Source organism: Gobio gobio, assembly GCF_949357685.1.
Source record: "Gobio gobio genome assembly, chromosome: 25".
Taxonomy (NCBI): Eukaryota; Metazoa; Chordata; class Actinopteri; order Cypriniformes; family Gobionidae; genus Gobio; species Gobio gobio.
In genome coordinates this window covers 41,065,060-41,084,842 of record NC_137121.1, presented here as the reverse complement: position 1 = coordinate 41,084,842, position 19,783 = coordinate 41,065,060, and the positions used below count along the sequence as shown (strand labels likewise).

Sequence of the window (19,783 nt, the reverse complement as noted above, 5' to 3'; positions counted from 1 at the left end):
CTGTAGATGATGATATCATCTAGGTATGCAGCGGCATATGCAGCATTCGGCCGGAGAATTCTGTCCATCAGACGCTGGAAGGTCGCAGGAGCCCCGAACAAGCCGAAAAGAAGGGTGACAAATTGGTGTAATCCAAACGGCGTGGTGAAAGCTGTTTTTTCTTTGGACATGGGAGACAAGGGGATCTGCCAATACCCCTTTGTTAAGTCCAGTGTTGAATAAAAACGAGCGGTACCTAGCCGATCAAGCAATTCGCCAACCCTCGGCATTGGATAAGCATCAAACTTCGACACCGCGTTTACTTTACGATAGTCCACACAGAACCGGACCGAGCCGTCAGGTTTAGGTACTAAAACTATCGGGCTCGCCCAGTCACTGCTGGACTCTTCTATTACCCCCATATCTAGCATAGCCTCTAATTCAGCCTGAACCACTTTTTTCTTGTGTTCAGGCAAGCGATAAGGCCGGCTGCGAATAACAACTCCCGGCTCCGTCTCAACGTGGTGCTGAATGAGGTCGGTGCGGCCAGGTAGGGGCGAGAACACGTCAGCAAACTCTGCTTGTAAACGTTTTACGTCAGTGAGCTGCAAGGGTGAGAGGTGGTCTCCCCCAGGGGCCAGAGCGAGAGATTGAGGCTTTTGGACCGCCTATGGCCCGAGATCCTCCTCTCCACTCACTACCGTCGCTAGCATCACTGACTCTGCCTCAGACCATTTTTTTAACAGGTTGAGGTGGTATATTTGACGTGCCCCGTCCCTATCTGATCGTATCACCTCATAGTTGAGATCTCCAACTCGCCGTGTGACCTCAAAGGGTCCTTGCCACTTCGCAAGTAATTTAGAACTAGAAGTAGGGAGTAATACAAGCACTTTATCTCCCGGTGTAAATTGACGAAGCCTAGCGCCTCTGTTGTACAGCTGCCTCTGTTTGTCTTGAGCCTGTAACAAATTCTCCATAGACAGCCGCCCCAAAGTGTGGAGTTTTGTTCTCAGGTCCAAGACATACTGAATTTCATTCTTACTAGCGGAAGGTCCGTCCTCCCAAGCCTCTCAAAGGACATCCAGCACCCCCCGAGGCTGGCGTCCATAGAGAAGCTCGAAGGGGGAAAACCCCGTGGAGACTTGGGGGACCTCGCGAACAGCGAACAAAAGAGGTTCTAGCCACTTATCCCAATTTTTGGTGTCCTCGTGAACGAACTTACGAATCATGGTCTTTAACGTGCGATTAAAACGTTCCACCAGTCCGTCTGTTTGTGGGTGATAGATGCTGGTGCGAATCGATTTAATGCCCAATAATTCGTAGAGTTCGCGGATCGTCCGTGACATAAACGCCGTGCCTTGATCGGTGAGAATCTCTTTCGGGATTCCCACCCGGGAGATGAATGAAAACAGTGCACTCGCAACACTTTTCGCCGAAATAGTGCGGAGTGGAACTGCTTCAGGATATCGCGTTGCGTAGTCCACCAGGACTAAAGCAAAGCGATGCCCACGTGCCGACCTTTCTAATGGCCCGATGAGGTCCATGCCAATTCGTTCGAAGGGGACCTGCATCAATGGAAGAGGGCACAATGGTGCTTTTGGGTTGGCCGGTGGATTCACCAACTGACATTCACGACAAGACGCACACCACTTGCGCACATTCTCGTGAATGCCGGCCAGAAAAACCGGGCCATGAGACGGTTTAGTGTAGCCGTTTGTCCTAAATGCCCGGCCATCGGATTAGAATGAGCCGCCTGGAAAAGCATTTCCCAACGGCTTTTAGGCACCAACAACTGTGTTGTATCTTGTTTTGACTGGGCGTCTTGGGTCACCCGATACAACTTATCTTTTATAATTGAAAAATACGGAAAGGAGAGCGGCTGGTCAGGGTGGAGGAGGTGGCCGTCGATGGAACGGACCTGACTAAACGCGTGTTTGAGCGTCTCATCCTGGGACTGTTCCAGGGTAAAGTCATCGCGGTCTGTGAGAATGGGAGTCTCCAGAGCGCTCTGTTCCCCCGGAACAGCTCCCAGATGTCCCGAATCCACCTCCCCCAACTGAGCAACCGTCACCTTCCTTTTTACTCGTTTTCCCCAAGAGGCATCCGCACACAAGTACCCCAATAATTTATTAAATGCTGGCCAATTGGTTCCCAGAATTATCGGATGCCGGAGGTGCGAGTTAACTGCAACCTCAACACTATGCGTTTGTCCCCGAAATTGAATATCCACGGGCAACAACGGATAGTTCACCACTTCCCCGTGCACACACCGTACCTTAACCATGCAGCCATTATCCAATGCCTTAGGCTGAATCAGGCTTTGATGGATGGAGGTCTGGTTACAACCTGAATCCACCAAGCCCTGATAGGTACCCCCCTTGATACTCACGGGTATCTGGTACAGGCCAGCTTGATCGGGGGCAGCTTGTGGCGCGTCGGGGACCCGGATCAGTGTCCCCACCTCCATCACCGGACACCGATCGATAAAATGTCCTGGGTCCCCGCATCGCCAACAAGCCGGCCCAGACTTCCCCGCGGCCCTAGTGGCTGGAAGGGGGTCAACGAATTGGCGTGGAGAGAGCGTTGAAGCAGATGTGGATGGGGAAGGGTCACTGGTTACTCCCCGTCTCCAAGGTGCCGGTCTGGGACCCGCTGATGTCTCCTCCTGCAGCAGGTCTGGGCAGCATCCCAGGGCGCGACCTGGGAAAGGGGACAGGTTTGGAGAGAGAAGGGGACGAGAGAGAGAGAGAGAGAGAGAGAGAAGCTGATGGAAGGGGTTCGCCGACCCCGTGGCACGCCACCATTTGGTCCTCCGCCAGCTGGATGGCCTGGTTCAGCGACGTCGGGCGGTGGCACTGGACCCACTGCGCGGCCTTCCTTGGAAGCCGCGCCACGAACTGCTCCAGTACCACACGATCGATGAGTCCCTCGACGTCACTCCCGTCGGCCATCAGCCACTTGCGGCACGAGTCCCGGAGCTGTTACGCGAACGCGAAGGGCCGGCCGGACTCGTCGAGAGCCAGGGTCCGGAACCGCTGGCGGTGTTGTTCCGGGGTCCGGCCGACCCGCTGAAGGATGGCGTGCCTCAGGTCGTCGTAGACCAGGAGATTCTGGACTGGCAGTTGGTGAGCGGCTACCTGCGCCTCTCCGGACAGCAGTGGCAGGAGCCGCATTGGCCAGTCCGTCTTGGGCCATCCCCGAGCCTCGGCGGACCTCTCAAACAGGTCGATGAAGGCCTCTGGGTCATCTTGTGGACCCATTTTTTTGAGAGGCAAGGCGGAGGCCGAGTCTTTGGTGGGGGTGGGGACGGCCCGAATCTCCCGGTCCATCCAGCTCCGGAACAGCTTGCGGTCCTCATGCTGGGCGCGGAGGAGGGCCTCGAATCGCTTTTCTTGCTCCTCCCTCACGGCCAGCAGGTCTCGATGGTGTTCTAGGTGAAGACCGGCGAGCGATTGTACGATGTCCGCAAGTGGCGTTCCCGGCGGAGACTGCATGGCGGCGGCGATCTTCTTCCTTCCCGGGTTTCGGCACCAGTGTAGTGAAGGTTCGTATGTTGTGGGGGTGTGGAAGGAAGAAGACAGGGTCGGCGTGACTAGGACTCGGGACTTTAATACTTAAAACTTTTCAGAAACAAACACAACAAGCACACGTGGGCGCATAAACACAAAACATAAACTCAGCACTTCTTTCAGATCGATCACTCGGTTTCCACTTCGTTTCCTTCAGTCAGCAGGCGTGCATGCAGTCCCAATCCAAACTCTCTCTCTCGTCTCTCTCCCCGCAGTGGCTTATATGCGGTCTCTCCATGCCAATTACTGCAATCAGACACAGGTGTTCGTCATCTGCACTTGACCTACTTACTCACCACTCGGCTCCGCCCTCTCTCTCCCGCTGCAGACCTCGTGAAACCACGCCCCCTCCGCCACAGTAAGTTTTGAGCAAGTTTGACAAGGGCCAAATTGTGATGGCTAGACGACTTGGTCAGAGCATCTCCAAAACTGCAGCTCTTGTGGGGTGTTCCCGTCCTGCAGTGGTCAGTATCTATCAAAAGTGCTCCAAGGAAGGAACAGTGGTGAACCGGCGACAGTGTCATGGGCTCATGGGTCATTGATGCACGTGGGGAGCGAAGGATGGCCCGTGTGGTCCGATCAAACAGACGAGCTACTGGAGCTCAAATTGCTCAAGATGTTAATGCTGGTTCTGGTAGAAAGGTGTCCGAATACACAGTGCATCGCAGTTTGTTGCGTATGGGGCTGCAAAGCCCCAGACCAGTCAGGGTGCCCATGCTGACCCCTATCCACCGACGAAAGCGCCAACACCGGGCACGTGAGCATCAGAACTGGACCACAGAGCAATGGCAGAAGGTGGCCTGGTCTGATGAACCACGTTTTATTTTCCATCACATGGATGGCCGGGTGCTTGTCTGTGGCTCACCTGGGGAACACACATGGCACCAGGATGCACTATGGGAAGAAGGCAAGCCGGTGGAGGCAGTGTGATGCTTTGGGCAATGTTCTGCTGGGAAACCTTGGGTCCGTTAATTTGACACGTACCACGTACCTAAGCATTGTTACAGACCATGTACACCCTTTCATGGAAACGGTATTCCCTGGTGGCTGTGTCCTCTTTCAGCAGGATAATCCACCCTGCCACAAAGCAAGAGTGGGTTAGGAATAGTTTGAGGAGCACATCAACGAGTTTGAGGCGTTGACATGGCCTCCAAATTCCCCAGATTTCAACCCAGTGGAGCATCTGTGGGATGTACTGAACAAATAAGACCGATTCATGGAGGCCCCACCTCGCAACTTACAGGACTTAAAGGATCTTCTGCTAACATCTTGGTGCCAGATACCACAGCACACCTTCAGGGGTCTAGTGGAGTCCATGCCTCAATGGGTCAGAGCTGTTTTGGCAGCAAAATGGGGACCAACACAATATTAGGAATGTGGTCATTATATTATGCCTGTTCGGTGTATTTTCTCATTAGCATTGCAACAGTGTTTCATGTTCTAAATAACATGATCTACTTGAAAGAACCAGTGTATCATTACAGTATTTCCTGTTGTGTTTAGTTTTTTCCCAATTGCACAACAAAGTTTTGTTTTATTATACAACATTTTTTCCTCAATTACGGGGTCAAACTCACCAATGGCATGCACATTACACTGTTAGTACATTTGAGTAGCCATACCGGTGATGAACTTAGGAACAGTCGATCAAAGGCTATGAGTACATTTAGTTTAATTTATAACTTTGTAACTTTTGCCCAGTTGATGCATGGGCTAAATGAATTCATGCTTGGGAACTTTGCGGATGACTTTTTTAGCATGTTGAAGGCGAATGGTTTAGAGAATAAAAAACAATTTTTGAATATCATTTTCAGTCTGAGAAAGACCATGAAAATGAAGAAATCCATTCTGTTACTGTAATAGACTATAATCATCTCTCTCTTTCTGTAATAGGCCTGGCACAAACTAGTGCAGCACCACAGACAGGTAATTATACACCTTTGAATTAGAACCAGATCTGGTGGTGATCTTGGGAAAACTCAATCAAAAGCTATGAGTACATTTAGCTTCATTTAGAACTTTGTACCTTTGTCTGAGAAAGACCATGCAAATGAAGAAATCTGTTTCTGGAACTGTAATAGACTTTAATCATCTCTCTCTTTCTGTAATAGGCCAGGCACAAACTAGTGCAGCACCACAGACAGGTAAGTATACACCTCTGAATTAGAACCAGATCTGGTGGTGATCTTGGGAAAAGTCAATCAAAAGCTATGAGTACATTTAGCTTCATTTAGAACTGTGTACCTTTGTCTGGGAAAGACCATGCAAATGAAGAAATCTGTTTCTGGAACTGTAATAGACTTTAATCATCTCTCTCTTTCTGTAATAGGCCAGGCACAAACTAGTGCAGCACCACAGACAGGTAATTATACACCTCTGAATTAGAACCAGATCTGGTGGTGATCTTGGGAAAAGTCAATCAAAAGCTATGAGTACATTTAGCTTCATTTAGAACTTTGTACCTTTGTCTGGGAAAGACCATGCAAATGAAGAAATCTGTTTCTGGAACTGTAATAGACTTTAATCATCTCTCTCTTTCTGTAATAGGCCAGGCACAAACTAGTGCAGCACCACAGACAGGTAATTATACACCTTTGAATTAGAACCAGATCTGGTGGTGATCTTGGGAAAACTCAATCAAAAGCTATGAGTACATTTAGCTTCATTTAGAACGGTGTACCTTTGTCTGGGAAAGACCAAGCAAATGACGAAATCTGTTTCTGGAACTGTAAAAGACTTTAATAATCTCTCCCTTTCTGTAATAGGCCAGGCACAAACTAGTGCAGCACCACAGACAGGTAATTATACACCTTTAAATTAGAACCAGATCTGTTGGTGATCTTGGGAAAACTCAATCAAAAGCTATGAGTACATTTAGCTTCATTTAGAACTTTGTACCTTTGTCTGGGAAAGACCATGCAAATGAAGAAATCTGTTTCTGGAACTGTAATAGACTTTAATCATCTCTCTCTTTCTGTAATAGGCCAGGCACAAACTAGTGCAGCACCACAGACAGGTAATTATACACCTTTGAATTAGAACCAGATCTGGTGGTGATCTTGGGAAAAGTCAATCAAAAGCTATGAGTACATTGCCTTGGGAGACCCTACCAGGGGCATATAGCCCCGGACAACATAGCTCCTAGGATCATTCGGGTACTTAAACCCCTCCACCACAATACGGTGGCAGTTCAAGGAGGGGAGCATTGGACAAAATAAACAATAGGTCTTAGATTTTAATGTTTTATTAACATTGAAAAAAATTAAACATTAAAATCTAAGCCCTAAAAGCTAAGCACAGCTAATAAAATACCATAACAAACAATACAAATCTCAGATTAAGCAAGAATAAGACAATGCTAATAATGAGTATCAATAAATAGGAATGTAAATAGTCAAATGTTATTGGCAATGATGCTGAAGAGGATGAAACTCCACTATTAATACCACTTTGTTTGTTATCTATTCAAAAAACAATATATAAATCAATAACCAACAACAAAAAAATTGAATATTCTGTTCTTCTATCTTAACTTGTTTTGTGACTAATAGCTGTCAAGTTGGTGAATGGACCCAACCTCTGTTCTGGAAGAGTGGAGATTCTCCATAATGGAATATGGGGAACAGTCTGTGATGATCTGTGGGATTCTGCAGACGCGGCAGTGGTGTGTCGAGAACTGGGCTGTGGGAGTGTTATAGAGGCAAAGAGTAATGCTTATTTTGGACAAGGTTCTGGACCAATATGGTTGGATGATGTCCAGTGCAGTGGGAATGAATCTACACTGACAAACTGTTCATCAAGTGCATGGGGATCACACAACTGTGGGCACGGGGAAGATGCTGGAGTCGTCTGTCAAGGTGAGTCAAATACATTTATACAACCGATGTATACTTGGGATGTTGTACAGTATACACCGATCAGGCATAACATTATGAGATGCACTAACAGTTGAAGTGAATAACACTGATTATCTCTTCATCACGGCACCTGTTAGTGAGTGGGATATATTAGGCAGCAAGTGAACATTTTGTCCTCAAAGTTAATGTGGAAGAAGCAGGAAAAATGGGACAGCGTAAGTGTAGTGAAGGTTCGTATGTTGTGGGGGTGTGGAAGGAAGAAGACAGGGTCGGCGTGACTGGGACTCGGGACTTTAATACTTAAAACTTTTCAGAAACAAACACAACAAGCACACGTGGGCGCATAAACACAAAACATAAACTCAGCACTTCTTTCAGATCGATCACTCGGTTTCCACTTCGTTTCCTTCAGTCAGCAGGCGTGCATGCAGTCCCAATCCAAACTCTCTCTCTCGTCTCTCTCCCCGCAGTGGCTTATATGCGGTCTCTCCATGCCAATTACTGCAATCAGACACAGGTGTTTGTCATCTGCACTTGACCTACTTACTCACCACTCGGCTCCGCCCTCTCTCTCCCGCTGCAGACCTCGTGAAACCACGCCCCCTCCGCCACAGTAAGTTTTGAGCAAGTTTGACAAGGGCCAAATTGTGATGGCTAGACGACTTGGTCAGAGCATCTCCAAAACTGCAGCTCTTGTGGGGTGTTCCCGTCCTGCAGTGGTCAGTATCTATCAAAAGTGCTCCAAGGAAGGAACAGTGGTGAACCGGCGACAGTGTCATGGGCTCATGGGTCATTGATGCACGTGGGGAGCGAAGGATGGCCCATGTGGTCCGATCAAACAGACGAGCTACTGGAGCTCAAATTGCTCAAGATGTTAATGCTGGTTCTGGTAGAAAGGTGTCCGAATACACAGTGCATCGCAGTTTGTTGCGTATGGGGCTGCAAAGCCCCAGACCAGTCAGGGTGCCCATGCTGACCCCTATCCACCGACGAAAGCGCCAACACCGGGCACGTGAGCATCAGAACTGGACCACAGAGCAATGGCAGAAGGTGGCCTGGTCTGATGAACCACGTTTTATTTTCCATCACATGGATGGCCGGGTGCTTGTCTGTGGCTCACCTGGGGAACACACATGGCACCAGGATGCACTATGGGAAGAAGGCAAGCCGGTGGAGGCAGTGTGATGCTTTGGGCAATATTCTGCTGGGAAACCTTGGGTCCGTTAATTTGACACGTACCACGTACCTAAGCATTGTTACAGACCATGTACACCCTTTCATGGAAACGGTATTCCCTGGTGGCTGTGTCCTCTTTCAGCAGGATAATCCACCCTGCCACAAAGCAAGAGTGGGTTAGGAATAGTTTGAGGAGCACATCAACGAGTTTGAGGCGTTGACATGGCCTCCAAATTCCCCAGATTTCAATCCAGTGGAGCATCTGTGGGATGTACTGAACAAATAAGACCGATCCATGGAGGCCCCACCTCGCAACTTACAGGACTTAAAGGATCTTCTGCTAACATCTTGGTGCCAGATACCACAGCACACCTTCAGGGGTCTAGTGGAGTCCATGCCTCAATGGGTCAGAGCTGTTTTGGCAGCAAAATGGGGACCAACACAATATTAGGAATGTGGTCATTATATTATGCCTGTTCGGTGTATTTTCTCATTAGCATTGCAACAGTGTTTCATGTTCTAAATAACATGATCTACTTGAAAGAACCAGTGTATCATTACAGTATTTCCTGTTGTGTTTTGTTTTTTCCCAATTGCACAACAAAGTTTTGTTTTATTATACAACATTTTTTCCTCAATTACGGGGTCAAGCTCACCAATGGCATGCACATTACACTGTTAGTACATTTGAGTAGCCATACCGGTGATGAACTTAGGAACAGTCGATCAAAGGCTATGAGTACATTTAGTTTAATTTATAACTTTGTAACTTTTGCCCAGTTGATGCATGGGCTAAATGAATTCATTCTTGGGAACTTTGCGGATGACTTTTTTAGCATGTTGAAGGCGAATGGTTTAGAGAATAAAAAACAATTTTTGAATATCATTTTCAGTCTGAGAAAGACCATGAAAATGAAGAAATCCATTCTGTTACTGTAATAGACTATAATCATCTCTCTCTTTCTGTAATAGGCCAGGCACAAACTAGTGCAGCACCACAGACAGGTAATTATACACCTTTGAATTAGAACCAGATCTGGTGGTGATCTTGGGAAAAGTCAATCAAAAGCTATGAGTACATTTGGCTTCATTTAGAACTTTGTACCTTTGTCTGAGAAAGACCATGCAAATGAAGAAATCTGTTTCTGGAACTGTAATAGACTTTAATCATCTCTCTCTTTCTGTAATAGGCCAGGCACAAACTAGTGCAGCACCACAGACAGGTAATTATACACCTCTGAATTAGAACCAGATCTGGTGGTGATCTTTGGAAAAGTCAATCAAAAGCTATGATTTCATTTAGCTTCATTTAGAACTGTGTACCTTTGTCTGGGAAAGACCATGCAAATGAAGAAATCTGTTTCTGGAACTGTAATAGACTTTAATCATCTCTCTCTTTCTGTAATAGGCCAGGCACAAACTAGTGCAGCACCACAGACAGGTAATTATACACCTCTGAATTAGAACCAGATCTGGTGGTGATCTTGGGAAAAGTCAATCAAAAGCTATGAGTACATTTAGCTTCATTTAGAACTTTGTACCTTTGTCTGGGAAAGACCATGCAAATGAAGAAATCTGTTTCTGGAACTGTAATAGACTTTAATCATCTCTCTCTTTCTGTAATAGGCCAGGCACAAACTAGTGCAGCACCACAGACAGGTAATTATACACCTTTGAATTAGAACCAGATCTGGTGGTGATCTTGGGAAAACTCAATCAAAAGCTATGAGTACATTTAGCTTCATTTAGAACTTTGTACCTTTGTCTGGGAAAGACCATGCAAATGAAGAAATCTGTTTCTGGAACTGTAATAGACTTTAATCATCTCTCTCTTTCTGTAATAGGCCAGGCACAAACTAGTGCAGCACCACAGACAGGTAATTATACACCTTTGAATTAGAACCAGATCTGGTGGTGATCTTGGGAAAACTCAATCAAAAGCTATGAGTACATTTAGCTTCATTTAGAACTGTGTACCTTTGTCTGGGAAAGACCAAGCAAATGACGAAATCTGTTTCTGGAACTGTAAAAGACTTTAATAATCTCTCCCTTTCTGTAATAGGCCAGGCACAAACTAGTGCAGCACCACAGACAGGTAATTATACACCTTTAAATTAGAACCAGATCTGTTGGTGATCTTGGGAAAACTGCTCGGGTTATGTATATAACCCTTGTTCCCTGAGAAGGGGAACGAGCACTGCATCGGGACGACGCTTTGGGGATGCTCCCTTAGCATCAGCGAATCTGAAACCAGAATGCCAACTAGGCCAATCCGATTGGCGTGCGTGATGACGTCATTGTGACGGCATACCCGGAAGTATAAAAGGGGAGCTGGAACGTAATGGCGGTAGTAATTGCTCTGAAGCATGCGCTCCAGGCGCGCCGAGGTGTGGCGTCGGGATGCAGTGCTCGTTCCCCTTCTCAGGGAACAAGGGTTATATACATAACCCGAGCAGTTCCCTTTCGAGGGAACTCGCACTGCATCGGGACGACGCTTTGGGGAACGAGTACCCACTAGGCCACACCGAAGGGTAGCGCCTGCCCTAGTGTGAAGCCGGAAACCGGGCACAGCTAGGACTGGAGCACCCTCGCACCAGGCGTCGTAGGGAGATCCAGGCTATAAAACCTGATAAAAGTGTGTGGGGTAGCCCACCCGGCCGCCTCGCAGATATCCTGCAAGGGGACCCCAGAAAGAAGGGCCACCGAAGAGGCCATGCCTCTGGTGGAATGAGCCCTCACAGCCACAGGTGAAGGCAAACTGCGCACCTGATAGGCCATGGTAATCGCCTGGACAATCCAATTACTGATTGTCTGAGTAGACGCAGGCAATCCCTTCTTAGGTGAGCCAAAACACACCAACAGTTGTTGTGATCTCCTCCACTGTGCAGACTTCGCCAGATAAACTCTTAGAGCCCTAACCGGGCAGAGTAGGTGAAGCCTCCCTTCTTCCGCCGTCACATGAGGCGGAGGATGAAATGCCTGCAGGACCAATGACCTGACCACCCTTGATGGCACCTTAGGCACGTAGCCCGGCCTAGGGTGTAAGATGGCCTTTACTCCTCCCGGGGCAAACTCCAGGCAGGTTGGCGTTACCGCCAAGGCCTGGAGATCTCCCACTCTCCTGAGAGAGGTAATGGCAAGGAGAAAAGCCACCTTAAGAGTCCGATCCTTTGGTCCAGCCGACTCCAATGGTTCGAAGGGGGCCTCAGCCATCCTTCGAGAACCACTGCCAGGTCCCAGGTTGGAACTCTGGTCCGAGCCGCAGGCCTCATCCTCCGAGCCCCACGGAGGAATTGTACAACCAGCTGGTGCCTACCCAGAGGCCCATCACCCAGAGGAGTGTGGAAAGCCGAAATGGCAGCCACGTACACCTTGAATGTGGACGGGGTAAGCCCTGCAGAAAAACGATCTTGGAGGAACTCCAGCACTGAAGCCACGGGGCAGTTAACTGGGTCCACCTCACGTTCTTTGCACCAAGTGGAAAATACATTCCACTTGAGGCTGTACAGTCTCCTCGTAGTCGGAGCCCTGGAGCTGAGTAAGGTCTCTATCACCTCCGCCGATAGGCCAGCCTCTATGTACCTGGTCCCCTCAGGGGCCAGACCCATAGGTTCCAAATCTCCGGGCGGGGGTAAAATATCGTACCCGCCGCCTGAGATAGGAGATCCCTCCTCAGAGGAATCTCCCACGGCTGACCTGCTAGCAGAGCTATGATATCCGAGAACCAAACTCGAGTCGGCCAACGGGGTGCTACCAGAAGTAGACTGACCCCCTGTCGACGGACCCTTTCCAGGACTCCCGGGAGCAGAGCAATCGGGGGAAATGCGTACAGACGCAGCCTCGGCCACGTCTGCACCATGGCATCCAGCCCCAGCGGAGCTGGATGCGTGAGGGAAAAACCACAGTGGACAGTGGGACGTCTCTCGAGACGCAAACAGATCCACTTCCACTGGGCCGAACCTCTTGCATATGGCCTCCACCACCTCTGGGTGGAGTCGCCACTCCCCGGGCCTCAGCCCCTGCCTCAGCAGGATGTCTGCTCCCTGATTTTGGACCCCCGGGACATACATTGCCCTGATGGACAACAGTTTCCCTTGGGACCACAGGAGGATGTGATGCGCCAGTCTGCAAAGAGGGCGCAACCTCAAACCCCCCTGCCGTGCCCCAACCAGTGAGGGAGGCGTCTGTTGAAACGGATTTCCGGCAACAGGACGCTCCCAACACTGGCCCTTGGGACAGAAACCAAGGTTTCTTCCATATGACTAGGGAACGAAGGCCACTGCGCGTTACCCTGATCATACAGAATGGATTTCCCCTCAAGGAAAGCCACCTGGTTTACTTCCATATCAGGACATGGTGGCCGCGGAGGTCCGGGAAAAAGCTCCTCAGAGCTTTGTAGACCGCCAGCATTTCCACGCAGTAGATGTGCCTTGAGAAATGCCTGGTCTCCCACAGACCTCTCGCAAAGCGGCCGCCATGACCACGTCCCAGCCAGTGAGGGAGGCGTCTGTTGAAACGGATTCCCGGCAACAGAACGCTCCCAACACTGGCCCTTGGGACAGAAACCAAGGTTTCTTCCATATGACTAGGGAACGAAGGCCACTGCGCGTTACCCTGATCATACAGAATGGATTTCCCCTCAAGGAAAGCCACCTGGTTTACTTCCCATAACCACGTCCCAGCCAGTGAGGGAGGCGTCTGTTGAAACGGATTCCCGGCAACAGAACGCTCCCAACACTGGCCCCTGGGACAGAAACCAAGGTTTCTTCCATATGACTAGGGAACGAAGGCATCTGCGCGTTACCCTGATCATACAGAATGGTTTTCCCCCAGAGGAAAACCCCTTGATTCCCAGCTACCACTGTAAGGGTCTCATGCAGCAGGCCAAGAGATATTCTGTTGGACGCAGCCGCAATGAGCCCCAGCAGACCTTAAACTGCTTCACAGTGATGCTGTGGCCTAGCTTCATTTTAGAGACCAGGCCGCCTGGAAGAACCCGATATTGGTACGCTTTGCCCCAAAAAGCGAACCTCAGGAACTTCCTGTGACACAGAAGGATGGATACAGGGAAGTATGCGTCCTCTTCAGACCCATCGTGACAGACCAGTCCTCAGACTGGATCTGAATCACAATGGAGGAAATGCTAAGCATCTTGAATCTGAATCTCCTCAGAGAACGATTCAAGTACCTCCGGTCTAAAGTTGGATGCAACTCGCCATCCCTCTTAGGAACTATGAAGTACTGGCTGTAGAACCCGGACTCCCTGTCTGGCGGAGGAGCACATTCTGTGGCCTCCTTACCAACAGGGAGTGAACTTCCTGTTCCATTACCCGAACCTGCCCAGGGACCACTGCCGTCCAGACCACCCCACTGAACTTCAGGGGAAGGTAACGGGACTGCAGTCTGTATGCCCCTTCCTACAGTCGCAGGCCCCAAGCTGATATATTCGGAGGCATAACCATGCGCCGAGATAATCTGCTAAGGGAACCAGCCTCTCGAGGCCGGTCTCGGGTGTCAACCGAGCCTCCTCCCCGACCCCCTGAAGCGGCTAACCGGCAGGGCGAAATCGAGGAAGATTTTCGGTGTGCGTACACGTTTGCTGGACCACCGCAAGTCTTGCTAGAGGCGGCTGGTGCAGCACGCGTGCACGGGGAAACGATGTGGCCCGAAGCGTACTAGACGGCGGGAACACAGCATCGATTCCCGAAAACTCCACAGGGGAGGCGACCTCGATCGCTCCTACCCGGGAGAGGGGGCTGGCCAGCAGGGGGCCTCATCTAAGGGAGCAGCTCAACAGGGCCACAACCCTAGAGCGGACACTGCGATTAGCAATTGCCTGAAACTGATGTGTCCCGCAGGCCACAAGGCGGCGAGAATGACATCAACTTCAGGAGGGCTCCATCTTAGATGAATATCCAGTTCACAAGTTAAACACGCTTGGGTGACAGAATTAAAGTATCCAACTTATCAAAGTCGGATAACATGACACTCAATTCCTCGGAATTAAATGCCATCATAATCACCAAACCCGTGCAACCTGATCTGAATAATAGGCTGAATAAAAAATATATCTAACTCCTCAAAGTCAGATAATATTTTAATTGAATTCCTCAGAATTAAATGCAGCCACAATAAGGTGAAACATAGTCTGAATGATAAGCTGAATATCTAACTCCTCAAAGTTAGATTATATTTAATTTTAATTCCTTAGAATTAAATGTAGCCGTAATTAATCAGACGACACTGTTTTATTTGTATTTATACGGACTCATAGACCCCGCGTTGCCTCAGCAACGTGGTTCAAGCCGTCATAATACAATTGGCTTTCATCCCTCGAGAAAAAAGCCAAACAGTGTCACACAATACAGTGAAACATGGTCTGAAATGACTGAATATCTAACTCCTCAGAGTCAGATAATATCTCATTTAAATCCTCAGACTTAAATGCAGCCATATCAGACAAATACTGATTTATTTTACTATACGGACTCGTCCGTTAAGCCAACCAGTATCTCATGCACACCGATCGCGTGTGTTCACATTAATTGCAGACCCATAACCTGCGCGCTGCCTTTTTTTTCTTTTTTTTTTTTTCCAGCAATCGCGTGGATGGAATCTTGCATATTTAAGAAGTGCTTATGACTTTGACTGCCTCGATGCTGAGTACGTCTAATTCCTCAGAATCAGACCTCTCACACATCGCGTCCTCCGCCCCGGGGGAAGAAGCCGCAGCGCGGGCTTCCACACGGGGAAGGAGAACATCTGAACTGTCAGATAAAGACTGGGAAAATGCCTCAGCAGTCCCAGTCCCGCTGACAGTCCATCCGTGAGCCCCATGACCAGCCTCGCCGCACCGCCTCGGCGGATGCGGGACCGATCCACGGGGCTCACGCCGAGAGCGGAGCACTCTGAGCGTCAGCTTTCATAATGCTCACAAGCGGCTCCCTCGAGAGCCGCTCGAGCATGCTGAACGCCCAGGCAGTGCACACACAGCAGGTGTGTATCCGAGCCCGACATGTAGCGAGGGCAAGGATGCACACACTGCTTGAACTCTCTCACTTTTTCACACTTCATTTCAATCACACACTTTCACTGACATACAACAGTAAATAGACAGACAGTTTGACAGATAGCGCTTGCTGAAGAGCAATAACTACCGCCATTACGTTCCAGCTCCCCTTTTATACTTCCGGGTATGCCGTCACAATGACGTCATCACGCACGCCAATCGGATTGGCCTAGTTGGCATTCTGGTTTCAGATTCGCTGATGCTAAGGGAGCATCCCCAAAGCGTCGTCCCGATGCAGTGCGAGTTCCCTCGAAAGGGAACTCAATCAAAAGCTATGAGTACATTTAGCTTCATTTAGAACTTTGTACCTTTGTCTGGGAAAGACCATGCAAATGAAGAAATCTGTTTCTGGAACTGTAATAGACTTTAATCACCTCTCTCTTTCTGTAATAGGCCAGGCACAAACTAGTGCAGCACCACAGACAGGTAATTATACACCTTTGAATTAGAACCAGATCTGGTGGTGATCTTGGGAAAAGTCAATCAAAAGCTATGAGTACATTGCCTTGGGAGACCCTACCAGGGGCATATAGCCCCGGACAACATAGCTCCTAGGATCATTCGGGTACTTAAACCCCTCCACCACGATACGGTGGCAGTTCAAGGAGGGGAGCATTGGACAAAATAAACAATAGGTCTTAGATTTTAATGTTTTATTAACATTGAAAAAAATTAAACATTAAAATCTAAGCCCTAAAAGCTAAGCACAGCTAATAAAATACCATAACAAACAATACAAATCTCAGATTAAGCAAGAATAAGACAATGCTAATAATGAGTATCAATAAATAGGAATGTAAATAGTCAAATGTTATTGGCAATGATGCTGAAGAGGATGAAACTCCACTATTAATACCACTTTGTTTGTTATCTATTCAAAAAACAATATATAAATCAATAACCAACAACAAAAAAATCGAATATTCTGTTCTTCTATCTTAACTTGTTTTGTGACTAATAGCTGTCAAGTTGGTGAATGGACCCAACCTCTGTTCTGGAAGAGTGGAGATTCTCCATAATGGAATATGGGGAACAGTCTGTGATGATCTGTGGGATTCTGCAGACGCGGCAGTGGTGTGTCGAGAACTGGGCTGTGGGAGTGTTATAGAGGCAAAGAGTAATGCTTATTTTGGACAAGGTTCTGGACCAATATGGTTGGATGATGTCCAGTGCAGTGGGAATGAATCTACACTGACAAACTGTTCATCAAGTGCATGGGGATCACACAACTGTGGGCACGGGGAAGATGCTGGAGTCGTCTGTCAAGGTGAGTCAAATACATTTATACAACCGATGTATACTTGGGATGTTGTACAGTATACACCGATCAGGCATAACATTATGAGATGCACTAACAGTTGAAGTGAATAACACTGATTATCTCTTCATCACGGCACCTGTTAGTGAGTGGGATATATTAGGCAGCAAGTGAACATTTTGTCCTCAAAGTTAATGTGGAAGAAGCAGGAAAAATGGGACAGCGTAAGTGTAGTGAAGGTTCGTATGTTGTGGGGGTGTGGAAGGAAGAAGACAGGGTCGGCGTGACTGGGACTCGGGACTTTAATACTTAAAACTTTTCAGAAACAAACACAACAAGCGCACGTGGGCGCATAAACACAAAACATAAACTCAGCACTTCTTTCAGATCGATCACTCGGTTTCCACTTCGTTTCCTTCAGTCAGCAGGTGTGCATGCAGTCCCAATCCAAACTCTCTCTCTCGTCTCTCTCCCCGCAGTGGCTTATATGCGGTCTCTCCATGCCAATTACTGCAATCAGACACAGGTGTTCGTCATCTGCACTTGACCTACTTACTCACCACTCGGCTCCGCCCTCTCTCTCCCGCTGCAGACCTCGTGAAACCACGCCCCCTCCGCCACATACCCCCACCGCCCGACTCAGGCCGGGGAGCCATCCGGCCTGCAGCCCCCCCCCTACCAACGGGTGATCCGCGCGTTGGTATCCTTCATGCGGTGGAGCCACTGCAAGGGGGCGTGGTCCGAACAGAGGGTGAACTCCCGCCCCAGGAGGTAATAGCGAAGGGTGAGAACGGCCCACCTGATGGCCAAACACTCCTTCTCTATGGTGCTGTACATCGTCTCTCTCTTAGAGAGCTTTCGACTGATGTACAGCACCGGCCGCTCTTCACCCTCCACCTCCTGGGACAGGACAGCGCCCAACCCCCTGTCCGAGGCGTCAGTCTGCAGAAGAAAAGGGAGAGAAAAGTTAGGAGCCTGTAGGAGTGGTCCACCACACAGAGCAGCCTTTATCTGAGTAAAAGCCTGCTGGCACCGCTCCGTCCACTGAACTGTATCTGGTACCTCCTTTTTAGTCAGATCCGAAAAGAAGGGTGACAAATTGGTGTAATCCAAACGGCGTGGTGAAAGCTGTTTTTTCTTTGGACATGGGAGACAAGGGGATCTGCCAATACCCCTTTGTTAAGTCCAGTGTCGAATAAAAACGAGCGGTACCTAGCCGATCAAGCAATTCGCCAACCCTCGGCATTGGATAAGCATCAAAGTTCGACACCGCGTTTACTTTACGATAGTCCACACAGAACCGGACCGAGCCGTCAGGTTTAGGTACTAAAACTATCGGGCTCGCCCAGTCACTGCTGGACTCTTCTATTACCCCCATATCTAGCATAGCCTCTAATTCAGCCTGAACCACTTTTTTCTTGTGTTCAGGCAAGCGATAAGGCCGGCTGCGAATAACAACTCCCGGCTCCGTCTCAACGTGGTGCTGAATGAGGTCGGTGCGGCCAGGTAGGGGCGAGAACACGTCAGCAAACTCTGCTTGTAAACGTTTTACGTCAGTGAGCTGCGAGGGTGAGAGGTGGTCTCCCCCAGGGGCCAGAGCGAGAGATTGAGGCTTTTGGACCGCCTATGGCCCGAGATCCTCCTCTCCACTCATTACCGTCGCTAGCATCACTGACTCTGCCTCAGACCATTTTTTTAACAGGTTGAGGTGGTATATTTGACGTGCCCCGTCCCTATCTGATCGTATCACCTCATAGTTGAGATCTCCAACTCGCCGTGTGACCTCAAAGGGTCCTTGCCACTTCGCAAGTAATTTAGAACTAGAAGTAGGGAGTAATACAAGCACTTTATCTCCCGGTGTAAATTGACGAAGTCTAGCGCCTCTGTTGTACAGCTGCCTCTGTTTGTCTTGAGCCTGTAACAAATTCTCCATAGACAGCCGCCCCAAAGTGTGGAGTTTTGTTCTCAGGTCCAAGACATACTGAATTTCATTCTTACTAGCGGAAGGTCCGTCCTCCCAAGCCTCTCAAAGGACATCCAGCACCCCCCGAGGCTGGCGTCCATAGAGAAGCTCGAAGGGGGAAAACCCCGTGGAGACTTGGGGGACCTCGCGAACAGCGAACAAAAGAGGTTCTAGCCACTTATCCCAATTTTTGGTGTCCTCGTGAACGAACTTACGAATCATGGTCTTTAACGTGCGATTAAAACGTTCCACCAGTCTGTCTGTTTGTGGGTGATAGACGCTGGTGCGAATCGATTTAATGCCCAATAATTCGTAGAGTTCGCGGATCGTCCGTGACATAAACGCCGTGCCTTGATCGGTGAGAATCTCTTTCGGGATTCCCACCCGGGAGATGAATGAAAACAGTGCACTCGCAACACTTTTCGCCGAAATAGTGCGGAGTGGAACTGCTTCAGGATATCGCGTTGCGTAGTCCACCAGGACTAAAGCAAAGCGATGCCCACGTGCCGACCTTTCTAATGGCCCGATGAGGTCCATGCCAATTCGTTCGAAGGGGACCTGCATCAATGGAAGAGGGCACAATGGTGCTTTTGGGTTGGCCGGTGGATTCACCAACTGACATTCACGACAAGACGCACACCACTTGCGCACATTCTCGTGAATGCCGGCCAGAAAAACCGGGCCATGAGACGGTTTAGTGTAGCCGTTTGTCCTAAATGCCCGGCCATCGGATTAGAATGAGCCGCCTGGAAAAGCATTTCCCGACGGCTTTTAGGCACCAACAACTGTGTTGTATCTTGTTTTGACTGGGCGTCTTGGGTCACCCGATACAACTTATCTTTTATAATTGAAAAATACGGAAAGGAGAGCGGCTGGTCAGGGTGGAGGAGGTGGCCGTCGATGGAACGGACC

General features: G+C 49.0%; 1 protein-coding gene across 1 annotated transcript in view; it reads left to right on the top strand.

Annotated features, from left to right (window-relative positions):
* LOC307121305 (scavenger receptor cysteine-rich domain-containing protein DMBT1-like) overlaps positions 1–18,347 on the top strand; it is a gene marked incomplete at both ends in the record, with an annotated part of 40,955 nt that extends 22,608 nt beyond the window's left edge. The window contains 3 exons of the mRNA XM_079808824.1: positions 7,100–7,405; positions 16,612–16,917; positions 18,337–18,347. Of these exons, the coding sequence (XP_079664950.1) occupies positions 7,100–7,405; positions 16,612–16,917; positions 18,337–18,347 (623 nt within the window). The remainder of the gene's footprint in view (positions 1–7,099; positions 7,406–16,611; positions 16,918–18,336) is intronic.
* Positions 18,348–19,783: the final 1,436 nt, after the last annotated feature.